The sequence below is a fragment of the Tamandua tetradactyla genome, chromosome 1, assembly GCF_023851605.1.
Source record: "Tamandua tetradactyla isolate mTamTet1 chromosome 1, mTamTet1.pri, whole genome shotgun sequence".
Lineage (NCBI taxonomy): Eukaryota > Metazoa > Chordata > Mammalia > Pilosa > Myrmecophagidae > Tamandua > Tamandua tetradactyla.
Window position 1 is genome coordinate 232,239,871 of NC_135327.1, and position 25,483 is coordinate 232,265,353.

A 25,483-nucleotide genomic window follows, 5' to 3' on the forward strand; every position below is an offset into this window, starting at 1 on the left:
GATACTTGATGAGACGTTTTTGAAGAATCTATTCCCATAAAGTCAGAAAAAAAAGCATAATCGCTTTAGGACTTGCCTTTCCGTTTGGCCATTTTTTGTGAACTGTCGTGTCGCCAAGATGACTGAATGGCAGTCCTTTCCCTGCAGAGGAGCATGAGAGCCAGTCATCCTGTCAGCATTTCTCACCTCCTCCAAGCTTTTACAGGCGTGAATCTTGAGAAAATGAAAAGTAGCTACATATCAGGGAGATATTCTCAAATCCAGTGAAATTCAAATGAGGTGATTTGCTGGCTACTGCTGTGCATATTACTCAGTCTTCTCATTTTGAGAATTGGTGTAAGGATAATCTGAGGATAAAATGAGATCATTATGAAGTTTTCAATTTGGGTATTCTTGTTTGTTGCTTTTCCCTATTTGAAGAACTTTGCTATTCTCTTGAAAGTAGATGGTATTGATTTCATTTGCTATTCACAGAGCTATGTTAAACTGTAGCTAGTCATACCATAGGATGGCTTGGCTTGAACAAAGGGAATTAACTGGCTCTCGATTTTGAGTCCAAAATCAAGGCATCATCAAGGCGATGCTTTCTCCCAGAAAACTGTGCATTTTTGGGCTGACTGCCAGTGATTCTTAGTCTTTGGCTTTTCTGTCACATGGCAATCAATGCACATGGCCGCTGTCATGTTCTTTCTCTTCCAGATTCCTTTGACTTCCAACTTCTGGCTGTTCCCCTTGTCTTCTTCCATCTCCGTTTTCCCTTATGGCCCACCCTCCTTGAGTTTGGGCATACTTCACCTAACATCTGCAAAGATCCTATTTACAAATGGATTCACACCTACAGGACCAGTTGTTGGGACCTTCTGGTTGGGGAGTGATTGAATCCCCAACAGTTTATATTCTTCAGATTTTATAAATATTTGTTGTTTTATAACTGAAAAGAACACTGCTACTACTTTTGTTGATCTTGAGGCAGCATTGATAAATGATGTGGAAAATTTTAGATTTCTAAAATGGGTTGCATCTCTGATATGTATGTACGCGTGTCAGGTGCTAATCTTATTTGTGTATTATTAGAACGTAAGGAAAGTAGTTCATAAGTGTTCTACCTAATAGCTGTTAATGACTCTCCTTGATACTCCTGGATCTGTAAGTAATTCAGGAACTTTAAGACCATACCTAATTGTGATAATAGATAATTTATGCTTGCTCAGATTGAGGCCTGGAATTTTTAGTTAATTGTTAATTTTAGTAATTTGAGCTATTATATTTTTAAATAAGGTGATAGGTTTTAAAATTTGTTTTAAATCTTAAAAAATACACTGTGGTATTTAAAAAAAAATGACAGGGAGTCTTCCAGTCAGTAAGGATGATGAATTAATTATTTAAATGCAAATCAAAGTAATAATTTGCTTTTCTTTTTTAAAGTGAAGTAAATAGTAGATTAGGGGTATTGTTTAAGATGACTCCCTCAACTTAATCTTGAATTTCCAAAGGCTTGGGGCTTATGGGGAAGGGCTCTGGGATTCCTCATTCAGAGCAGCTCCTCTTCTTGGGTTTGCTTTACATATTGGTTTCTAATTTGAGTTATTTTACCTCTTGATGTACCCCCAGCCAGAATAAAATTGGACAATGTTCAACATCTGCTTTCTAAGTAATCCATTTAGTTTCCAGAGTTGTGTTTGTTTTTAGTTATGTTTTCTTCCTTTCCTTCTTCCAAACCATTCTTACATGTTGTCAATAAATTAACTTTTCCTCAAAGTCTGGTTTTTATAAGATTATTCCCTTGTGCAAGATCCTTTTTTTTTTTGGCTCTTTGATACTTCTTGAATTAATACAGAAATCTCACTGGATATTTTAGTTCTTGAATTAATACAGACACTGGATATTTTAGGATTTGGTATGATTTTATGCTATTATGTCAATCTTTGATACAGTAGTCTTATGTTTCCGCAAGCCTAGCTTCATTATATTTCTTTCTGTTTTTCATAAGCTTACTCTTGACTTTATTAATTTAAATAGAAACAGTAGAGTAGCTCATTATTAATCCTGTTCTCTTATGTCTTAGTTTTAAAACATGTCAAGAGGATTTTCCTGATACTTCTGTCCCCCACAGATTCATTACCTATCTTTCATCTTGCTTAGGGCTTTTCATTGTTTCTGTTAGACCTTTTCTGTCTTATATTTAGGCCTCTATCTGCTGGTTTCATCTTCTCTTTTAGATTGTAAGCTGTTTTGGACAGGGCTTGACACAGAGTTGAAGTTCATTCCATTGTGTTGAATATATGCCCAAATTTTATAATTTCCTACAAATAAATTTCTCCAAATTTTATAATATCCTACCAAGATCTCAAATATTTTTATGTTTGTATTCTCCCACATGAAATGAATGTGAATAACCTGCTTTTGTTCTCTTCCATATTAGGAGATTGTAGAGTGGCTAGGCAGAGGTAGCCCCACCTACCACCATTTTGGCTATCATCTGCGGCTGCCTGTTTAGACCCTCACTCTTCAGCGGCCATGACTGACTGGTCAGCAAGGCTCTATCCTTTAGGGCTGTGATGTGGATCAGGTACTGTAAGCCTGCAATATATTGGGATAGAGTTGACCGCTTTCCATTTCCTGCTTTAAACTGGCCATGACCTACCTCCAGCTTTTAGTAGTAATATCAGAATGGGGAATCTGTTGATCCAGGCAGAAGGGCACTGATGGGAGTGGGCGAGCAAGAATTTCATTATTGTATCATCAGGAACCAACCTTTACAGATTAGAATCTTGGTATGGCTTACCCCCTTCACCCCCTAGTCCATCTCAGGTTAAAAAAATGTAGAATGTTAGTGAAGATCTTGGTGACATTATCACACCAGTGTCTGTTCTTTGGGTGAAAGGACAGGCGATACTGGTCATCCTTCCCTTTGAACTGTTGTCTAGGATGATATTCACGTTGGTGTTTTTGAAGTTTTCCCTCCTGCAGAGGCTCTGTTTTGTTCATAGTTACTTTCTTCTGTTTTCTGTTTGCTTTGTTTTCCTTTATCTTCCATGTTAGAAGATTTTCTCAGATTGCTGAATATCCTTGACTACTATTGGGAATATACAAAAGCAGATCGGAAGCTCTGATCTTGTGGTTGGACCTGGCTGACCCTGAGTTTTGTCGTAGGTTGCTGTGGTGCTCTGCTTACTGTTAACTCTCTCCACGTTCTCCCCATATCATTGTCTTGAGCATCATGTCTTTCATCTTGTGCTGGTCTGGAGTTAACCAGAGTGGAGTCTTCTAATCTTCCACCTGAGGGTGAGGATCTGAATGGGGTTGGGAGTGTTCTAGTTTGCTAGTTGCCGGAATGCAACACACCGACATGGGTTGGCTTTAAATAAAAGGGAATTTATTTCGTTAGTTCTTCAGAGGAAAAGCAGCTAACTTTCCACTGAGGTTCTTTCTTATGTGGGAAGGCACAGGATGGTCTCTGCTGGCCTTCTCTCCAGGCCTCTGGGTTCCAACAACTTTCCCGGGGTGATTCCTTTCTGCATCTCCAAAGGCCTGAGCTGAGCTCTGAGTGCTGAGATGAGGTATGCTGAGCTGCTTGGGCTGTGCTACATTGAGTCTCTCATTTAAGCACCAGCCAATTAAGTCAAACATTATTCATTGCAGCAGGCACGCCTCCTAGCGGACAGCCGATGTAATCAGCAACAGAAGAGGTTCACTTACCATTGGCTCATGTCCACAGCAACAGAACTAGGTGCCTTCACCTGACCAAGTTGACAACTGAATCTAACAACCACAGGGAGTAAGGATGTTGGGATATGCTGATTTCTGGAAGATCAGGTGTTGGGGGACTCCCAAGATAATCTCTGGGTTTGATGATTTGCTTGGAGGACTCACATGACTCAATGTATGGTTGTACATATGGCTATGACTTATTCTAGTGAAAGGATGCAAAGCACCATGTGAAAGGGGAATGGAGTGAAGTCCAGGGAAGACCAGCTAGAGCTTCCAGTACTGTCCGTGGACTTGCACAAAATGTTATTAATTCCCCTAGCAACAACAGGTGAGAACACATGTGCCAGCCAGGGAAGATCATTAGTTCTGCCTGTGTCATGTCCAAATTCTAGACTCCCAGGAGGAAAGCAGGTGTTCAGCCTAAGCCATATCATTTGTGCAAATAGTTGAGGCACAGTGAACCACTCTGATCAGTTCTGGGAGTGGTGGAAACCCCTCTCCAAATCCGAGTTCCCAGACTCCAGCCAGGGGCTGGTCTTGGAAGCAGCTGCTTTCTGCACTGTGGGTCTCAGCATTCACACAGTTGCTTAATCCCTTTGTTTTTGGGACCCATGTCTCAATAGGTCTTCTTAGCTGGTCACTATACAGCTTTCAAGATATTATTGCTGATATTTCCTGTCATGTTTTCATCATCCTTTTGTGTTTGTGTTTTAAATTATCCTTTATTTTTTTGAAATGCCATTTTCTTGAGATATATTCACATACGATATAATCATTCAAAGTATACAATCCAGTGGTTCACAGTATCACCATATAGTTGTGTTCGCTATAGGATAATCTCAGTTGATTTTTGAACATTTTTATTACTCCATAAACAATAAAAATAAGAATAAAGGCAAAAGTGAAAAAGAATACCCAAAACATCCCATATCCCTTACCCCCCTATTATTTATTTATTTTTTGTCGCTATTTTCATACTCATCTTTCCATACACTGGATAAAGGGAATATCAGTCACAGGGTTTTCACAATCACATGGTCACATTGTAAAATGTATTTAGTTATACAGACATCTTCAAGAATCAAGCCTACTGGATTACAGTTCAGTGGTAAATAAAAAATTAAACTAAATTAGATGATTTTGTTCAATTTCCCATACCTCTTTTGATGCTTTTAATTTGCCAAATTTTGATTAAATAAAAAATATTCAAAGTTTGATTTTCTTTCTTTCATTTCCTTCCATCCCTCCTGTCATGGTTAGGGACACATGTCAACTTGGCCAAATTGTGGTACCTGTTTATCTGATTGGTCAAGCGCTGGCCTGTCTGTTGCAATGAGGACATTTCATAGGATTAGGTCATGATCACGTCAGCTGCATCCACATCTGATTTCATTTGTAATCAGCCAAAGGGGAGTGTCTTCTGCAATTAGTGTTGCTAAATCTAATCATGGGAAGCCTTTTAAGGAGGACTCAGAGGAGACAGATTCCATTCCTGCTTTGGCTGGTGAGCCTCTCCTGTGGAGTTCATCCAGGCCATCCATTGGAGTCGTGGGCTTCGCAGCCTGCCCTGTGGATTTTGGACTCTGCATTCCTGCGGTCACGTGAGACACTTTTATAAATTTTATATTTGCAAGTGTTCCCTGTTGATTCTGTTTCTCTAGAGAACCCTAACTAATACATCTTGGTACCAGGAGTGGTTCTTAAGAAACAGAATCTTAAAAATGGGTTTTTATGAATGGTTTTCTACTCTGACTGGACTCAGAGACACTAAGGACTCTGATTCCCATAATCAGAATGACACTCCCAATCCATGGAGTGAGTTGGCAAAGGAGATAGTCAAAATATCATCATTCGATTCTCCTAATGCTTTGCTTGTACAAAGCCAGACTCTGGGGGATAATGTTTTTGACATCTTTACAGAGTTTTGTAGAAATAAGAGTTATAGAGATGTTGGTGGTTGTTGTTAGATACATTGACTACATTAAGGGGTGAAAGGAATGGGCTTAAGGCTTCAAACGAGAAGCTTAAGCACTGTCTGACAGATGTAGACGTTTCTATGAGTATCCTGAAGGAAAATCTTATTTCCTGTAGCCGTAGACTTGAGATCTCTGAAAATCAGACTCAGAATGTTATTGTTAGAGTAGCAACTTTACAACGTAAACTGAAATCTCAGTCTTGCATGGTATCTGCCGTTAAAGTGAGGGCATTGATTGGTTGGAAAGGAGTGGGACCCTGAAAAATGGGATGGTGACATATGGATTGATAATGATGTTGGGGGTGAGGTTGAAACCCTAGGCCATGCTGAGTCTTCTCTAGATAACCCTGTAATAGTCTGCCCTGAGGACATAGCCGCCCCACCTCCAGCCTGCCTTGAGGAATTGGCCACCCAGCCTCCTCCTGAAGGGATTAGCCCTAGAGTGATTAATCCTGTTTCACCAGATGAAACTGCAAATGAAGGCCCTGAAGCAAATGGCTTGGAAGATATTTCTAATTCTTTTCATGACCCACCCCCACCACCCCTCATTTCTTCTAGACCTATAACTAGACTAAAGTCCCAACAGGCCCCTAAAGGTGAGGTACAAAGTGTCACACATGAGGAGGTACGTTATACTCCAAAAGAACTGTGTGAGTTTTCCAATTTATATAGACAGAAATCAGGGGAATATGTGTGGCAATGGATTTTAAGAGTGTGGGATAATGGTGGGAGGAATATAAGGCTGAATCAGGCTGAATTTATTGATATGGGCCCACTAAGCAGAGATTCTGCATTCATTGTTATAGCTCGAGTGGTTAGAAAAGGTGTTAACAGTTTGTTTGGGTGGTTGGTTGAAACCTGGATCAAAAGGTGGCCAACATTACCTGAGGTTGAAATGCCAGAACTGCCCTGGTATAATGTAGATGAGGGGATCCAGAGGCTTAGAGAGATTGAAATGTTAGAGTGGATTTATCATGCAAAGCCTGCTCTTACACCCCAGGAATGTCCAGAGGATGCACCTTTTACCAGAACAGTGAGAAATAAATTTGTGAGACTAGCACCATCATCCCTCAAGAGCTCTGTGGTTGCACTTCTCTGTAGGTCAGATATTACTGTAAGAACTGCTGTCACTGAGCTGGAATCCTTAAACACAATGGGGATGACAGGATCCCGAGTTGGCAGAAGCCAGGTGGCAGCACTTAATCACCAAAGACAAGGTAGACATGGTTATTATAATAGACAGCAAACTCAAAGGAGGCATCAGAATTATATGACACGCAGAGATTTGTGGCATTGGCTAGTAAATCATGGGGCACCTAGAAATACAATAGAAGGGCAGTCTACTAAATTCTTGTTGGAGCTGTATAAACAAAAGAGTTCTAGGTCAAGGGAACAGAAGTCTAACCTGAATTACAAAAACACAGAGTCACGGCCCCTTAATCAATTTCCAGACTTGAAACAGTTTACAGACCCTGAGCCCCTTGAATGAAGGGGAGGCCAGGTCCCTATGGGGGAGAAACCTGTTACACTGCCACAAATTTATACTGTTAATCTTCCTCTAAGTCTTCCCCAAGGAGACCGACGGCCTTTTACCAGGGTAACTGTGCATTGGGGAAAAGGAAATGATCAGATATTTCGGGGATTTTTAGACACTGGTTCAGAAGTGACATTAATTCCAGGAGACCCAAAACGTTACTCTGGACCACCAGTCAGAGTGGGGGCTTATGGAGGCCAGGTGATCAATGGAGTTTTAGCTCAGGTCCGTCTCACAGTGGGTCCAGTGGGCCCCCGGACTCATCCTATAGTTATTTCCCCAGTTCCGGAATGTATAATTGGCATAGACATACTGAGCAACATGGATTTCCACTCACCAAGGCTGACCTGGCTACAGCCACTGCTGAGTGGTCAATCTGCCAGCAGCAGAGACCGACACTCAGCCCCCGATATGGCACCATTCCCCGAGGTGACCAGCCAGCTACATGGTGGCAGGTTGACTACATTGGACCACTCCCTTCATGGAAGGGGCAGCAATTTGTTCTAACTGGAACAGACACATACTCTGGATATGGGTTTGCTTTCCCTGCACGCAATGCTTCTGCCAAAACTACCATCCGTGGGCTTACAGAATGCCTTATCCATTGTCATGGTATTTCACATAGCACTGCTTCGGATCAAGGAACACACTTCACAGCAAATGAAGTGCGGAAATGGGCGCATGCTCATGGAATTCACTGGTCTTACCATGTTCCCCATCATCCAGAAGCAGCTGGATTGATAGAACAGTGGAATGGCCTTTTGAAAACTCAATTACAGTGCCAACTAGGTGGCAAAAACTTGAAAGGCTGGGGTAATGTTCTCCAGGAAGCTGTGTATGCTCTGAATCAGTGTCCGCTGTATGGTGTATGGTCTATGGTCTATGGTGTATGGTGTATGGTGTATGGTCCGCTGTATGGTCTATTTCTCCCATAGCCAGGATCCATGGGTCCAGGAACCAAGGGGTGGAAATGGGCGTAGTACCACTCACTATTACTCCTAGTGATCCACTAGGAAAATTTTTGCTTCCTGTCCCTGCTACCCTGAGTTATGCTGGTCTACAGGTTTTAGTTCCAAAACAGGGTGTGCTTCCTCCAGGAGAAACAACAGTGATACCACTGAACTGGAAGTTAAGATTGCCACCTGGTCACTTTGGGCTACTTATACCTCTGGATCAACAAGCCAAGAAGGGGATTACATTATTGTCTGGGGTAATTGACCCTGACTATCAGAAGGAAGTAGGACTGCAACTACATAATGGAGGTAAAGAAGAGTTTTCTTGGAATATAGGAGATCCCCTAGGGCGTCTATCAGTACTACCATGCCCTGTGATTAAAATCAATGGAAAACTGCAACAACCCAATCCAGGCAGGACTAGTAATGGCTCTGAAACTTCAGGAATGAAGGTTTGGGTCACCCCACCAGGCAAAGAACCACGGCCAGCTGAAGTGCTTGCTGAGGGGAAAGGGAACATGGAATGGGTAGTGGAAGAAGGTAGTAATAAATATGAACTTCGACTACGTGATCAGTTACAGAAACAAGGACTGTAATGCTGTTTTGTTCATGTTATACTATTTAAGTTGTAAGATATCAAGTTTAAGAATGAATGTTGCCCAGGGATTTGCACCCTATTCTGGAGAGATGTAATGTATTTCCAGTTATATGCAGGACAGTTGAGTATTGTCAGGTAAAAGAAAAACTGTGTGCTTATTTGTTTTCATTTGGAAATTAAGTATGGTTTAAGGCGATATATATATATAGGTGCCAAGTTGACAAGGGGTGGACTGTCATGGTTAGGGACACGTGTCAACTTGGCCAAATTGTGGTACCTGTTTATCTGATTGGTCAAGCGCTGGCCTGTCTGTTGCAATGAGGACATTTCATAGGATTAGGTCATGATCACGTCAGCTGCATCCACATCTGATTTCATTTGTAATCAGCCAAAGGAGAGTGTCTTCTGCAATTAGTGATGCTAAATCTAATCATGGGAAGCCTTTTAAGGAGGACTCAGAGGAGACAGATTCCATTCCTGCTTTGGCTGGTGAGCCTCTCCTGTGGAGTTCATCCAGGCCATCCATTGGAGTCGTGGGCTTCACAGCCTGCCCTGTGGATTTTGGACTCTGCATTCCTGTGGTCACGTGAGACACTTTTATAAATTTTATATTTGCAAGTGTTCCCTGTTGATTCTGTTTCTCTAGAGAACCTTAACTAATACACCTCCCCTCACAATTCTCTCCAAAACAAACTGTCTTAATATGATCTGAAACATTTCAAGAGGATCTGTGCCTAACCCATGTTTCTTCACTAAGAACTATTTGATAATGAAAATATTTTTTATTTTAATGTTTTATTCCCAATAGGAGTAGATCCATACATAAGTGTTGTTTAAGAAAGAAAAATCAATGTATTTCTTATAAAGTAAAAAGTGACTGAAGTGTGAATGGGGAAAATATTTGTGTAGTAATAGGGCAGTCACCCTCCTTTTTTTAATATGAGAGATTGTGGGTTTGCGGAAAAGTCATGCATAAAATATAGGGTTCTCCTATGCCACCTATTGCTAACACCTTGAATTAGTGTGGTACATTTGTTACAATTGATTAGAGTACTTTTTAATAATTGTACTATTTACTGTAGCCCATTGTTTACCTTAGGATTCACTGTTTTTTTTATAGTCCCATGAATTTGTTTTAAATTTTATTCTAGTAGCATACATGCAATGCAAAATTTTTCCTTTAAATCACAGTAAAATGTATATTTCAGTTCTAGTAAAATTACGTTCACAGTGTTGTGCTACAGTTACCACCACCCCTCACCAAAACTTTTCCATCATTCTAAGTAAAAACTCTGAACAACTTAAGTCTTGACTTCTTAGTCTCTTCTCATGCCCCATCCCCTGTATTCTAGATTCTGACTCTATTAGTTTGCTTATTCTAATTATTTCATATCAGTGAGATCATACAGTATTTGTCCTTTTGGGTCTGACTTATTTCACTCAACATGATATCTTTTAAGATTCATCCATGTTTTTGCATGTATCAGGACTTTATTTCTTTTTATGGCTGAATAATATCCCATTATGTGTGTATATACCATATTTTGTTTATCCATTCTACTGTTGGTGGACACTTGGGTAGCTTCCATCTATTGGTAATTGTGAATAATAGTGCTATGAAAATTGGTGTGCAAATATCTGAGTCCTTTCTTTCAATTCTGTGTATGTACTTAAAGCAGGAGTGACAGGTCATATGGTAATTCTATATTTAACTCTCTGAGAAACTGCCACACTGTCTTCCACAGTGGCTGTACCATTTTGCATTTCCACCAACATGATGTTCCTGTTTCTCCACATTTTCTCCAACATTTGTAATTTTCTATTTTTTTTTTTAATAATCATTTTAGTGACTGTGAAATGGTATCTCATTGTGGTTTTGATTTGCATTTCCCTATTGACTAATGATTTTGTGCTTCTTTTCATGTGTTTTGATCATTTGTATATCTTCTTTGGAGAAATGTCTGTTCAAGTCTTTTGCTCATTTTTAATTAGGTGGTTTGTCTTTTTGTTGTTGAATTGTAGGATTTTTTTTATATAAATATATAGTTTCCAAATATTTTTTTTCTGTTGTGTAGGTTGTCGTTTCATTTTCATGATAAAGTTCTTTAATGTATGAAAGTTTTAAATTTTGGTAAGGTCCCATTTTTCTACTTTTTCTTTTGTTGCTTGTGTGTTGTGTATAAAGTCTGAGAAACCATTGCTTAACATAAGGCCTTGAAGATGCTTCGCTACATTTTCTTCTATGGATTTGATAGTCCTGGTTCTTATATCTAGGTCTTTGATCCATTTTAAGTTGATTTTTGTGTACAGTGTGAGGTATACTATATATTTTTGCATATGGACATACAGTTTTCCCATCACCATTTGCTGAAGAGACTGTTCTTTCCCAATTGAGTAGTCTTCACCCCGTTGTCAAAAATCAGTTGGCTGTAAGTGTGAGGGATGATTTTTGAATGCTTAATTCAGTTCCGTTGGTCTGTATGTCTGGATTTATGCCAGTACCGTGCTGTTTTCTTTGTTCTTTTTTGTAAAGAATTCCTACAGGTTGAGAGATATTGGCAGCCATAGCTTCTAGGGGAGCAGTCCACAGAACAAGAACAGCCTGCTATGACTGACAGCTGTGCTACCTTTTTTTTAAGCTGTTTTATTGAGACATAGTCACATACCATACGATCCAACCAAAGTATACAGTCATTGGCTTTTAGTGTATTCACAGAGTTGTGCATTCATCATCGAAATCAATTTTAGAACATTTTCTTTAGTCCAAAAAGAAAAACTCCATACCCTGTAGCAGTTACCTCTCAATTCCTCTATCCTTCTCTATCTATACAGAACTACTAATCTATTTCTGTTAGAGCAAACACTTTTTTATTCCATCTCTATAAATTTATTTATATATATATTTTAAATAAATGGAGTCAAACAATATGTAGTACTTTGTGTCTGTTTTTTTTCACTCAGCATAACTTTTTTTTTTGCATTTGTTGGGAAGACTGTTCGTATATCACTATTCACTACAGCCCATAGTTTGCTTTAGGTATATTTTTACCCATGTACCATCCTATTAACACCTTGTAATAATAACATACGTTTGTTCTAATTCATAGAAGAACATTCTTATATTTATACTATTTACCGCACTCTGTCTACATGAGGGTTCACTTTGTTATACAGTCTCATAATATCCTCTTGGTTTCCTTCTGTTGGCGTACATGACCGCAAACTTTCCCTTTTAAACACAATCTCTTGCACATATCATCACTGTTAATTTCACTCACTATAATATACTACCATCACCTCTATACATTTCCAAACATTTCCAATCAATCTTTACACATTCTGCACACATTAAGCATCAGCTCCCCATTCTGCCCTCACTCTATCTTCTGATGACCTATATTCTTGATATTAACTCTATGAATTTGCTCATTATATTTAGTTCATACAATATTTGCCTTTTTGTGTCTAACTTTTTCATTCAATATAGTGTCCTCAAGATTCATCCATGTTTATGGCTGAATAATAGTCCATCATTTGTATACACTACATTTGTTTATCTGTTCATCAGTTGACGGACACTTGGGTTGCTTCCATCACTTGGCAGTTATGAATAATGCTGCTATGAATATTGGTATGCAAATGTCCATTTGCCTCCCTGCTTTCAGTTCTTCTGAGTATATACCTAATAGCAGGATTGCTAGATCATACGGCAGTTCTGTATTTCATTTCCTGAAGAACTACCAGACTCTTCCACAGTGGCTGTCTTCTACATTTCCACTAATATGAATAAGTGTTCCTATTTTTCCATATCCTGTTCAATACTTATAGGTTACTATTTTTTTATTAGTGGCCATTCTAGTAGATGTGAAATGATATCTTGTAGTTTTGATTTGCATTTCCCTAGTAGCTAGTGGTGCTGAACATCTTTTCATGTGCTCTTTAGCCATTTGTATCTCTTTGGAAAAATGGCTATTCAGGGTGTTTTGCCCATATTTAAATTGGGTTGTTTATCTCTTTATCATTGAATTGTAGGATCTCTATATATCCTGGATAGTAAACCCTTATTGGATATATGGTTTCCAAATATTTTCTCCCTTTGGGTAGGCTGCCTTTTCACTCTCTTGACAAAGTTCTTTGAAGCACAAAAGTATTCTATTTTGAGGAGGTCTCATTTATTTTTTCTCATATTGCTCACACTTTGGGTGTAAGATCTAATAAATCGCATCCTAATATATGATCGTTAAGATGTTTCTTAACCTTTTCTTCTAGGAATTTTATGGCTCTTGCTTTTATATTTAGGTCTTTGATCCATTTTGAGTTAATTTTTGTATAAGGTGTGTGATAAGGGTCATCTTTCATTCTTTTGGATATGGATTTCCAGTTCTCCTAACACCATATGTTGAAAAGACTGCTCTGGCCTAGGTGTGTGAACTTGGCAACCTTGTCAAAAATCAGTTGACTATATAATTGATGTGAAGGTCTCTTTCTGAACTGTCAGTTCTATTCCATTGGTTTATACGTCTATCTTTATGCCATTTCCATGCTGTTTTTACCACTGTAGCTTTATCGTACGCTTTAAAGTCCAATAATGAGAGTCCTTCAATTTCATTCTGCTTTTTCAAGATTTTTTTATTTGGGGCCCCTTACTCTTCCAAATAAATTTGATTATTGGCTTTTCCAATTCTGCAAAGTAGGCTATTAGAACTTTAATTGGGATGGGCATTAAATCTGTAAAACACTTTGGGCAGAATTGATGTCTTACAATATTTGGTCTTTCAGTCCATGAACACAGAATGTCCTTCCATTTATTTAGGTCTTCTTTGGTTTCTTTTAGCAATGTTTTGTGGTTTTTTAATACAGGTCCTTGACATTCTTGGTTCAGTTTTTGCCTAGATCTTTGATCCTGTTAGTTGCTATTGTAAACGTAATTTTCTTCCTAATTTCCTCCTTGGATTGCTCATTACCAGTTGTGGTAGTTAGGTTCAGTTGTCAACTTGGCCAGCTGAAGGTACCTAGCTCTATTGCTGTGAACATGAGCCAATGGCATGTGAAGCTCATCTGTCCCTGATTACATCTGCAGTCAGCTAGGAGGCGTGCCTGCTGCAATGAATGATGTTTGATTTAATTGACTGGATGCTTAAATGAGTTCCACATAGCACAGCCTAAGCAGCTTAGTATACTTCATCTCAGCACTTGCATCTCAGCCCAAGCCTTAGGAGATGCAAAAAGGAATCGCCCCAGGGAAGGTTGTTGGAACCCAGAGAGAAGGCCAGCAGAGATCACCCTGTGCCTTCCTGTGTAAGAAAGAACCTCAGTTGAAAGTTAGCTGCCTTTCCTCTGAAGATACATCTAAATAAATCCCCTTTTATTAAAAGCCAATCCATCTCTGGTACATTCTGGCAGCTTTGGCAGACTAAAACACCAGTGCTTAGATACACTACTGATTTTTACATGTTAATCTTGTGTCTCGCCACTTTGATGAAATTGCTTATTAGCTTTTAGTAGCTTTGTTGTAGATTTTTTGGGACTTTTTAGATATGGGATCATATCATCGGCAAACAGTGTAAGTTTTACTGCTTCCTTTCTGATTTTGATGTCTTTTATTTCTTTTGCCTAATTGTCCTAGCTAGAACTTGTAGTGCAGTGTTGGGTGACAGTGGTGACAGTGGGCTTGTCTTGTCCCTGATCTCAGTGGGAAAGCTTTCAGTCTTTCCCCGTGGAGGACAGTGTTAGCTGTGGATTGATTCTGTCTACTGATGTTTTTCTTTAAATTCTCTGTTTCATTGATTTCTGCTCTAATCGTTGTTACTGCCATCCTTCTGCTTGCTTTGGGTTCAGTTTTTTCTTCTTGTTTCTCCAGTTTTGAGGTTAGGTCTTTAATTTGAAAACTTACTTCCTTTTTTATTTAGGCATTTAGAACTATATATTTCCTTCTCAGCACTGCCTTTGCTGTACTCCATAGGTTTTGGTATGTTGTGCTTTGATTTTCATTCCCCTCAGGTATTTCCTACTTTCCCTTGTAATTTCTTTTTAATGTATTCATTGTTTCAGAGTATGTTTTTAAATTTCCACATATTTGTGAATTTTCCATTTCTCCCTCTGTTACTGATTTCTAGTTTCATTCCATTGTGGTAGGAGAAGATACGTTATATGATTTCAATATTTTTTAGTTTACTGAGACTTATTTTGTGACCTGAGATATGGTCTAACCTAGAGATCACTACAGAAAACTGTATATTCTGTTGCTTTTTAGATGACGTATTCTATGTAAATATATTAGGTCCAGTTGGTTCTGAGTATCAGCCAGGTATTCTATTTCCACATTAATCTTTTGTTTGGGTGCTCTATCCATTATTGAAAGGGGTATATTAAAGTCTCCTACTGTTAAGATAGAACTGTCTGTTTGTCCCTTCAAATATGTCAATATTTGTTTCATGTATCTTGGGGATCTGTTCTTATTCATAATTGTTATATCTTGTTGAATTAAACCCTTTGTCAGTGTATTTTTTTTGATTTTAGTATAACTACCCAAGCTTTATTTTAGTTACTACCTGCATGATATATATTTTTCTCATCCTTTCACATTCAACCTACTTATGTCGTTGAATAGAAGGTGAGCCTTTTGTAAGCAACATGTGGTTGGATCATGCTTTTTCATCCATTCTGCCAATCTCTGCCTTTTGACTGGAGAGTTTAATCCATTTACATTTAAAGTAACTACAGATAGCTCAAGACTTTCTTCTGCCATTTTATCATTAGACTTTGTAAGTCTCTGTTAATGCCTACTTTCATATTTTTTTTGATTTTTTTGTATTATGACATATGAGTCCCTTGTCATTTCTTTCTGGATATATTTTCCATATATTTTCTTTGTGGTTAGTATGGGTTAAAACTTAACATTCTAGCTATATAAAAATCATGTTAGATTAGATACCAACTTGAGTTCAGCAGTGTTCACATACAGTGTTCCTAAACCTCTCCTCTCTTTTTTTTTGCTCTTGTTACAAATTATCTTTTGTACATTGTATGTCCACAACCGTAGATTTATCTTTACTTTTTTTTTGTTTGCGTTTTAGCACATGTAGGAAGTAAGAAGTGGAGTTAAATTTTAAAGATATCCTATATAACATTTTTGTAATTTATATTTACCCATATGTTTATCTTTGCCAGAGGCCTTTATTTTTTTATGCTGCTTTGATCCACTGTCTAGCATCCTTTCCTTTCTGTCTAAAAAATTTCTTTTGTCATTGCTTGTAGGACTGGGTTAGAGGTAAGGAACTCCCTTAGCTTTTGTTTATCTGGAAATATCTTAATTTCCTCCCTCATTTATGAAATGCAGTCTCACCAGATGTAAAATTCTTTTCTCTTAGCACTTTAAGTATTTCAACTCACTGCTTTCTTTCCTCCATGGTTTCTGATAGGAAATTTAACTCAATCTAATGGTACTTCCTTGTATGTAACATATTACTTTTCTCTTGGAGCTTTAAGAATTCTCTCCTTGTTCTTTGCTTTTAACCAGTATGATCAGTATCTGGTGGTTTCTCTTCAAGTTTATTGTGTTTCTTATTCTCTGGGCTTCTGGCATGTGCACATTCATAGTCTTTTACTATGTTTGGAAAGTTTTTGTTATTATGTTTTTGAACATTCCTTCTGCCCTTTCTCTCTTTCTTCTCAAACTTCTGGAACTCCCATAATGCATGATGTGCTCTTGATGATGTCCCACAGGCCTTTTAGGCTGTTTTCACTTTTTATCATTGTTTTTTCTTTCTATTCCTCAGCTTGACTCATTTCAGTTGTCTTATCTTTGAATTCACTGATTCTTTCTTTTGCCAGCTCCTGTCTGCTCTTGGACCCTTTTGGGAGTTTTTTATTTTAGTTTTTGTGGTCTTCAATTCTGATAGTTCTGTTTGGTTTCTTTTTAACATTTCCACCTCCTTAGTGAGAGTTTCACATGATTCAATCCTTGTTTTCCTGATATACTTTAATTCTTTCTCTGTATTTTCCTTTATCTCCTAGAGCATGTGGAAGATCATTTTTTCAAAAAGGCTTTTTCTAGTTTGTCTAGTCTTCTTTGTTGGTACTTTCTGAATTTCTATCTTCTTCCTTCGTCATTTCCTGTTTCTTTGTTTGTCTTGTCTTTTGTTGCACAATATATATTTTAGTATTTTAAAGTGTTAACTCTGAAATATATTCCCTGAGATATCTGTTTCTTGAGTTTACATCCAGCTGGTGATAAGGCAGAGATTTTCTTGAGTGTCAAGAGCTAATAAAACCAAGCAAACCTTAGCAAAAACACCTTTCACAATCTTTGCAGTTTTGCTTTGCATTGGCTAGTGCTCTTCAACAGTTTGACCCTCCTACGAAGAAGGTCAGCCCAAAGCAAATGCAAAGTTCAGGGTCCTCCTTGTCTCCTGGGTCTACATCTTGTCTTGGGTTGCACTTGCTCTTGGCCTTAGGAGCTCCTATTTATAGGAAATTGAATGTCCCCTCTGCTTCACAGGGAACAGGCCTTTTCCTTCTCCTGGGTGCTCCTTTGCAGGATCTGATTCAGTTGTTTCTTACTCTGCTTTCCTGTCTCAAGCTGCTTTTGCCTTGAGACCAGCTTCTGGGAGCCCAGCCATGGAGAAGAGTTTCTCAAGTCTTATCTTTCCCAGCTGGAATATAGCCACTGGACCCTCAAAGACAGCACTTGTTCAGCTCCAAATAGCTCTGGAGAGGGGATTAGCAAGGGACCAGGAAGGGCAGCAGGACTTCACCATCCCCCACTCTGTCAGCTTCCCACAGGTGAGCCTTGTTGACTTGGTACCTTCAACTGCCCTCAGTAGCTCTTAGGGAAACGTATGGTCTTCAGGTCTCCTCTGTCTTTTTTGTCTGGGGCAAGTTGAAACAGTGGGTCCTCAGCAATTTGAAGTCACTAACTAAAAACCATGATCAATGATCAGTCCACACCCCTTCCCCACATCCCCATCTTAAGGAGTCACATTTTAATGTTCCTTTCTGGCACCAGCAATCTACATCAGAGTTGGAACCCCACTGTTTCCTACAGTGAGAAGGATGGCTGGGCGAGGGTAACCACTGCCATTGAGAGTGCAGTTCAGCTCTGTTTACTACAGTTTACCAGCCTCTTCCTCCTGCTCTTTCTTGGTGATCTTGGATTCTTGAGTTTAGAAATAGTTGATTCAAGCAGTTCCTTCCTGTTTAATAGTGATACCAGACAAAGGTAGTAGATTCTCCGCCTGATGTTCTTAAATGACCAGTTCCTGAGACATCAGTGTTTCAGAGAGAGAAAGAGATTATTGCTAGTTGCAAAACAGATCAGATGGTCTGTCGGCTCAAAAATCTGTCTCCCCGAACTGCAATAATTCTGATAGTTTTAAAATACTAAAAGATGGACAGGTTTTAGGATAATGAGCACAGTGGCTTCAGATAATTAGAGGTGATCTGATTATTGAACGTCCGCAGATTGATTATATTCTTAGTCACAGAATGTATGGCAGAGAATGGCGGCCTTAATATGATGATGGGCATGATTTTTAGTATTGTACTGAGGTATAGGTCACTTATAAATTAAAGTTTAAGCTACTGTGCATGTCAGGAAGGACCATTTTGGTTAAATCCAGCTTCCGTTATCAAGATAACTTTTGAATTGGGCTAAGTTAGTTCTTGGCTAACTCAAGGCCCTTCATTAATAAACATTAGGTGTTGTCTTTAGTGATCACAAGACTTCACAGTTGAAAAACCTGATAAAATGGTTGTATGTGAGAGCCAGTCACAAGGTTTTTACAGTCACAAAGCAGCTGAGTTACTGTTCAGGGATTTCAGGTATTTCTCTCTGTCTACTCTAATATGCCAGAAAGTAAAAAAGGATATATGTATACCAAGTGTAATTGTATTGAAGTATATTCATACACCATACGATGTATCCAAAGTATACAATCAGTGGTTCACAGTTACCATCACATGATTGCGCATTCATCACCATGATTAATATTAGAACATTTGCATTACTCCAGTAAGAGATATGAAAAAGAAAAACCCAAACATCCCATACCCCTTACCTTTCCTCACCCTGTTATTGACCCCTAGTATTGCATTCTACCCACTTTAAAGGCATACAATAAAGGTAATTTAACTAAGGCAGTGTATTGTCAGAGATAGATTAAATAGATAAGTGAAATAGAATAAAACATCCAAAAGTAGGTATATTTACTATATAGCTGTATAATCTATCAAGATCAGGGCTACCTGATTATAGCTCAGCAATTTCTAGTATTTCCTTCTAGTTCTTCTACACCATGATGCCAGGGCCAGGCTCACCCCTAGGAGTTACGTTGCACGCATTGGAGAGGATAGTGATTTTATTTGCAGAGTTGGTTTAGAGGGAGAGGCCACAGGTGATCAACAAAAGAAGTTCTCTGGGGGCCTTTTTCCCTTTTAAAAAGATGAACCTGAACATCTCATAAACAGACTGCTGGTAATTTTTCTAATTTGTGGTTGGTAATTTATCACGCTATCGTTTGGAAACTTGAATGTGAGCATGTATCTTTTAGAGATTTGTTTTATAACATTTCTGTCATTTCTTTTCATAATTTGCAGAGAAAGCAACTAGTGAGATGAATACAGCTGAGGACTGGGGCCTTATTTTGGATATTTGTGATAAAGTTGGTCAGTCTCGCACTGGGTAAGTGTTGCAAACTTTCAGATAATTTTTATTCATTCTACCTTTCTATAAATCTGAAGAAAATACAGGGTAGAAAGTAAAGCATATTACAATTATAATTTAGTTTAAAAAGACAATATTTTTGCTAGAAAAATTATCCCATTTAGGATATTCCTTATAACCAGTTTGGATAACAGTACTAGTGAAAATATTGATTCTTTAGTCATCCTTTCCATATTTACCTCCTGAAATCTGACTTTCTCCACCGAGTTTTAGAGTCATCATTGATTTTTCTAGTTATCAAGTTTCATGGTTTTCTGAGCTCTTTCTTTGTCTCACCAGTAGTATTCTACTCAACTGATTAGCGACTGTCAAGAGAAACAGATGAAGGAGAGAGTGGTAAACATTTTGGCCTGTGTAACCATCTTTCCCAACAGTGCAGCAAGTGGATTGACTGATATATGGAGTAATGATTTCCCTAAATCCTGGGCAAATAACTTCCAGCTCTCAGCAGCTTCACTTGTCCATCACGCCATGTGGATATTGTTCTCTTTTTGCACTTCCACGTGAGGAAGGCTGGGGAGCACTGCTGCGTTGTACCTGATTCTTTGGGTGCAATCCCAGCCCTCTGATGGCTCTCTCTTAGGCTCTTCTGTCTGTTCCCCAAAACAGAGATGTTTCTTTGATTTTCTTGGTCCGTTTTTCTTCTTTTATACTCTTTTTTTGAAATCTCCTGTGGGTGTTTGGTGATTTGAAGTGTGTACCCCAGGAAAAGCATGTTCTTGAATCGAATCCATTGCTGTGGGCGTGGACCCGTTGTAAGTAGGACCTTTTGATGAGGCTCCTGCAGTTAAGGTGTGACCCACCTCATTCAGGATGAGTCTTAGTCTTATTACTGGAGTTCTTTTTGAGAGAATGAAATTCAGACAGAGAGAGAGAAAGCCACAGAAGCAAGAAACTGAAATCATTGAAATCTGGAAGAGAAGGGAGAGAGCAGCAGACCCCATTACATACCTTGCCATTTGATAGACAAACCAGGATCGCTGGTGGCCAGACCCAGAACACTGGTCTTCAGGACAAAGTGTCGCCTGGGATACCTTGATTTCCGTCCTCAGACCCTGAGCTAATTTAAACCTAGGCTAGGAAACTATGACATGTAACACCTGTATCTTCAGTTCTGCCTCTTTTTACCCAAACTCCAGTCCTGGGGATATCTTTTCTGGATATCATACTATATAACCCTTAATCTCACCACCCAGAAACCTGAATTCATGCTTTTTCTTGCTTTGAATCTACTTTCCATCCCTTATCAATGGCAAGATTGTTTGTCATTTGTACGTAAATCCTCAGAATCACCTCTACATTGATTTTGTTTATAAATTCAGTCAGTTTGCCTCCATAATATCTCTAAATATGTAGATGTAATAAAGTTTCCTTTGTTAAATTTTTGAGCATTTGCCAGATGGGGGGGGCAGTTTGTTTTCAGTGCCTTTCTGTTCCTTTGTCCTTATCCTTTTTGGCCCCTGATGGGCTCCCCCTGTCAGGTCTTCAAGGATTCTCCCCAGTGTGACCCCTTCTGCTTATGGCATATTAAGTCTTCTTCCCGCTGGTCCTGTGAACTTTGGGTAGCTGATATACCATGTAGCTGTTCCTTATTGTCCATTTCTTTTGGTCCTACTTTACCTGAGATATTCCTGATGAGGCCTAGTCTCTACTGTCCGATTCTCCTTATATCCAGTTGGCATATGATAACTGTGACCATACCACCCCCTTCCTTCTGTATATAACATATTACTCCCTTGCCTCCTTATATCCAGTTGCCATATAAGGCTGTGATTATGCCAGCCCCTGCCTTCTGCACATAACATCGGTCACCACACCACTCCCCTACCTTCTGTACTGAATTAAGTCTAGGTTCCTTAGTCCTTAGAATCATGTATTTCTCTCCCATGTACCATTCTTTTCAACTCAAATATTCGAGTTGTCAGTTCTTTCCTTTCTTAATGTAAAGCTTTTGGCCATTCTGTTCTTTCAGCGTGAAATGGGCTCCACTCCCATTTCTTATCCTTGAGTCTCCTATCCCTCCTAATAACTTAAGATATTACTTGTCCCACAAAGCCTTTTCTCATCCCCTTGACTGTGGAATCATTTCTGTTGGCTACATGTAGACTTGTCAATGAAATGTTCATAAATTCGTGTAGTACAGAGAGCTCGATGCAATGTTGAGAGATGTGACTCTGGAGCGAGAGGGCCTGGGTCCCCATTTAGTCTCTCCTCCCACTTTAGCTGAGTCGTTGGGTGAGTGACTTTCCTTTCTAGCCCTTGGTTTCCTAGCTGCATGAGAACAAAAATAAGACCTACTCCAGAGGGGGGATATTGTGAGTGTGAGGTGAGTTAATATGTATAAACTGTTCAGAACAGTTAAATGTAAAGGGGTGCAACTGTGCTACTTTTGATTAAGGTCATATTTTGTGAGTTTGTCTCTTGAGGATTGAATTTTGACCTAGATACATTCCTGTATATTTTGAAGACAGAACTTTTATCTAGCATTCCAGATGTAGAATCGTTCCTCCTCCTTTTCACTCTGTTAGTTTTCTTTTTATCTTTACTTTGACATTGTTCATTTGTAGACACTTTTTATAGTAATTTAATACTTTGCTTGAAATGAAAAGACCCTTTACCTTTTTTATTAGAAATATCCCATTTTTTCAGTTAAAAAGCAAATTTGTAACTCTTATAAAATTCTGTATGATATATAATGAAGATGGTGTAGAGATCAATTTGATTTTCTTTATATTAACATTATACCAAGAGCATTTATTACTTATTCTTTTTCCTTTTTAGTTTTATTGTGCCTTTACATATAAAACATTTGATTTATATCTTTAAAAAATCATTTGTTTTAAAGACTTGTCTGTTTGTTTTTTTAAATCCAGTATCAGTAGGTGTAGAGATAGGCTCATTTTTAATTTTTGAAATTTATTTGTATAAAACATGCCTTCTCAGTACTTTCCTTAACATCTGAGTTATCCTTTGGGAATGCTAATTGGCATAATCCATCAGTTTACTTAGGAAGTGTTTTAAACTTTACTAAATTAAGAAATGAGGATTGGTTCCATTTATCTTTTTAATTATTGTTTTATTCTCTTTTTATCTCCTTCCTTCTCTTTCTTCCTTCCTTCCATTCATTTTTTTCTGTCCTTTATAGTTATTATTCTCTAGTTACTTTAAATCCCCGTTAACTTCTAAGTATTTATTTGGTTGTTCAGTGGTCTATTTCTTTATAGCTCCTTGTTAATAGAGTTGTTTGAACGGGTTTAAATAATGCTAATATTATTAAGGTTTTTAAAAAAGATAAAGCCCTTAATATTTGCTAATGTATGTGATATCTCTTTAAAATAAATGGTTTTAACGTTCTTGCTGTATCTTGGTAATCTCATGGTAGGAAATGGTAAGCATCAGACCTGTGTTTTGACTTCCAAAACTCTGTGCATTTCTGCCTTCATGAGCTTCTTTGTCCATGAAAAGAATATTAAAAATATTTGATCACCATTATGTTATAAAGAAAAATTATCAAATATATATATATAAAATCAGTGTGCCAATAATACAAGACTGGAAGTTTCTTTCCAAGCAGTCAGAAAACTGTGGGATACTTATAGTGGAGTTCTTAATACCACATTTAAAAAATTTTTTTATTCCTTCATCATTTGTAGTTAATTTAGAGACTGGTTTATGTTTTCTAGGAGCCTAGGCAGATATTTAGGTATGTGGAGCTGACGGCAGGCTGAGAGTGTTGAACAGCCGAGTAGGTTGTTGGCCAGGTGTGCAAAACCTCCTGTGTACTTGGGGAAGACTGCAGGGGAGAGGGAGCTGCGTCTCCCCGGGACACGGTCTCGTGGGGCGGGTTGACGTAGGGAAGCTAGTGGGTTTGAATGCGGTTCATGAGGTTATTTGTATACTAGGCAACAGTCTCGATTTAAAAAAAATCACTGTTGCCATTTGAAGTAAATCTGAAGTTCTATAAAATATAGAGAGATCTATTTACAAGGGTAGCTTCAGGTGTGGTGAGGGGCTTTTAGGAAAAGCATTTCACTTTTAGAAAGATGTACTCTATTAACAAAATGCCTTGTGGCCAGTAGCACATTGTTGAATTATGTAGTACATAAATAAAAGTAATTTATGTATTTTAAACCTTCATTTCTAAGGAAATGATATATTTTTTTAAGAGTCATGTGTTTTAGTGTTGTGGTAGTTTGGAAAATATTCTCAAGTTTTAAGGAAAAGAATAGAGCTATATTGTGAAATTTTGTTTGTTCAGGACTGGCACCAAGAAATAAGGCTCCCAGTGGTGCTTTGAAAAACCTTCCTTAATTCTTCCTCTTTTGAAAATCCCTATTTTTCTCTTCTTTAAATCATAGGTATATATGTGTGTATATGTTTGTTGATTTGAAGAAAAGACACATGCTTATATATTTATTTCTGTTGTTTTGAAAATAGGTAATGTTTCATATGGCTCTAAAATTAAAATAATTTAAAAAGCAAACATTGAGAAGTCTAAATCTCATCTTTGTTTCCCACTCCCATACCTCTGTAGGTAACACTTTTATTAGTTTCTTTCCACAAATACAAATATCTTTTCTTATACAAAAATGGACATATTATATATATATATCCTAGTTTGCATTTGTAATTTTTTTCCTTAAAATATCCTGTCATTCTTAGAAGTATGTTTCTTATAATGTCTGTTGGTATTGAGTAATTGTCAAATTGACAAATTTAAAAATTGTTTTCTAGTTTAGCATCAGTTTTGAGTGGTGAGATGTGGAATGTTGGGCTCATTTTAATAATCATTTAATATTAACAAATCATTAATAAATTAATGATTTATTAATCATTAAATTAATAATTAATGATTATTAATAAAATATTTAATAACTTTAAATAATTGTTTCAATCTCAGGAAATCTGTAGGTTAAAGACTCAAAAACAAATAGCCTGAAATGTTTGAATATGCTGGACTTAAAACTTTGAAAAATTTTCTGGACTTTTTTCCCCTGGCTTCTCGAGATAGTCACATGATTTTTAGTGTACAGTTCCAGTGTATGAGCAAGGACTGAAATATGCTCAGCCAATTATGTCATTTGGTGGGGCTGAACAGTCTCTGTTTAAAAATCAAGAACTTTCAGAATGATAGTAGCAGTTGTCTTTAACAGGTTTTACACATTAATTTGCTTTTCTCTATTCAGTTTGATTTTTTGCTTTTATTAGCATATGTAAAAATAATTGTGAAGGTTGGATGTTGATTACCTGCAATAACAAGTTAAAATTAAGTTTCTGTAGTTGATTTCTAGACTCGTGTGCTGTTATTACACGTTAATGATCTCTTCTTGGCTTTAGCCAAAGATTTATTTGACAGAAGGTAGAAAATACCATCTAACTTTTTTCTTTACTTGATTAATGACATTTTTAGGCAGTAAGTCTTTGATTTGTTCAAATGGAATTAGAAGGATGAAATGATAACTTTTTGAAAGATATAAATGTAAGCCTTTGGGGACGAGTTTGTTAAAAATCTTTTCCTTTGGCTCTGTGTTGTCTTGCCCTGGACCTGAGCTGGGATGATTCTTACTGTCAGTTGGAAGTTGAAAGACTATTTCCTGGTTTTGTAAGGGAAGAGTGACCTCTTTCCTAGACATCTTAGAGTTGGAAGGGCAGCATCAGGTGGGAATACAGTTATTCCAATGGATATTTTTCTATAATCCTATTTTCAATATACAGGCCTTCATTTCTCAAATCTTTTAAGAATGATAACCAACATTTGATTGCTTATTATGTACTAGGTCCTGTTTAAAAAGCCTATAAACGTATTTTATTTAATTATCACAGCAGTTCTAGATACTGTAGGTTCCTCCAGGTTACAAATGAGAACTCTGAGTCATGTTTAGGATTCTTTGAGGTAATTAAAACTAGGGGAATGGTTCCAATAAGAGTGAAATAAAGGAATTTCATAAAGCACCGTCTTGATTTCCATGTTTCTTTCATTTTCTTAATG

At 37.8% G+C, this 25,483-nt stretch overlaps 1 protein-coding gene across 4 annotated transcripts in view; it reads left to right on the top strand.

Annotated features, from left to right (window-relative positions):
• The window catches only part of STAM (signal transducing adaptor molecule), a 94,525-nt gene that overhangs the window by 7,524 nt on the left and 61,518 nt on the right, over window positions 1-25,483 (top strand). For all 4 annotated transcript variants that reach the window (XM_077154699.1, XM_077154680.1, XM_077154669.1 and 1 more), the window contains exon 2: window positions 19,368-19,452. In XM_077154699.1, coding sequence (XP_077010814.1) covers window positions 19,368-19,452 — 85 coding nt within the window. The remainder of the gene's footprint in view (window positions 1-19,367; window positions 19,453-25,483) is intronic.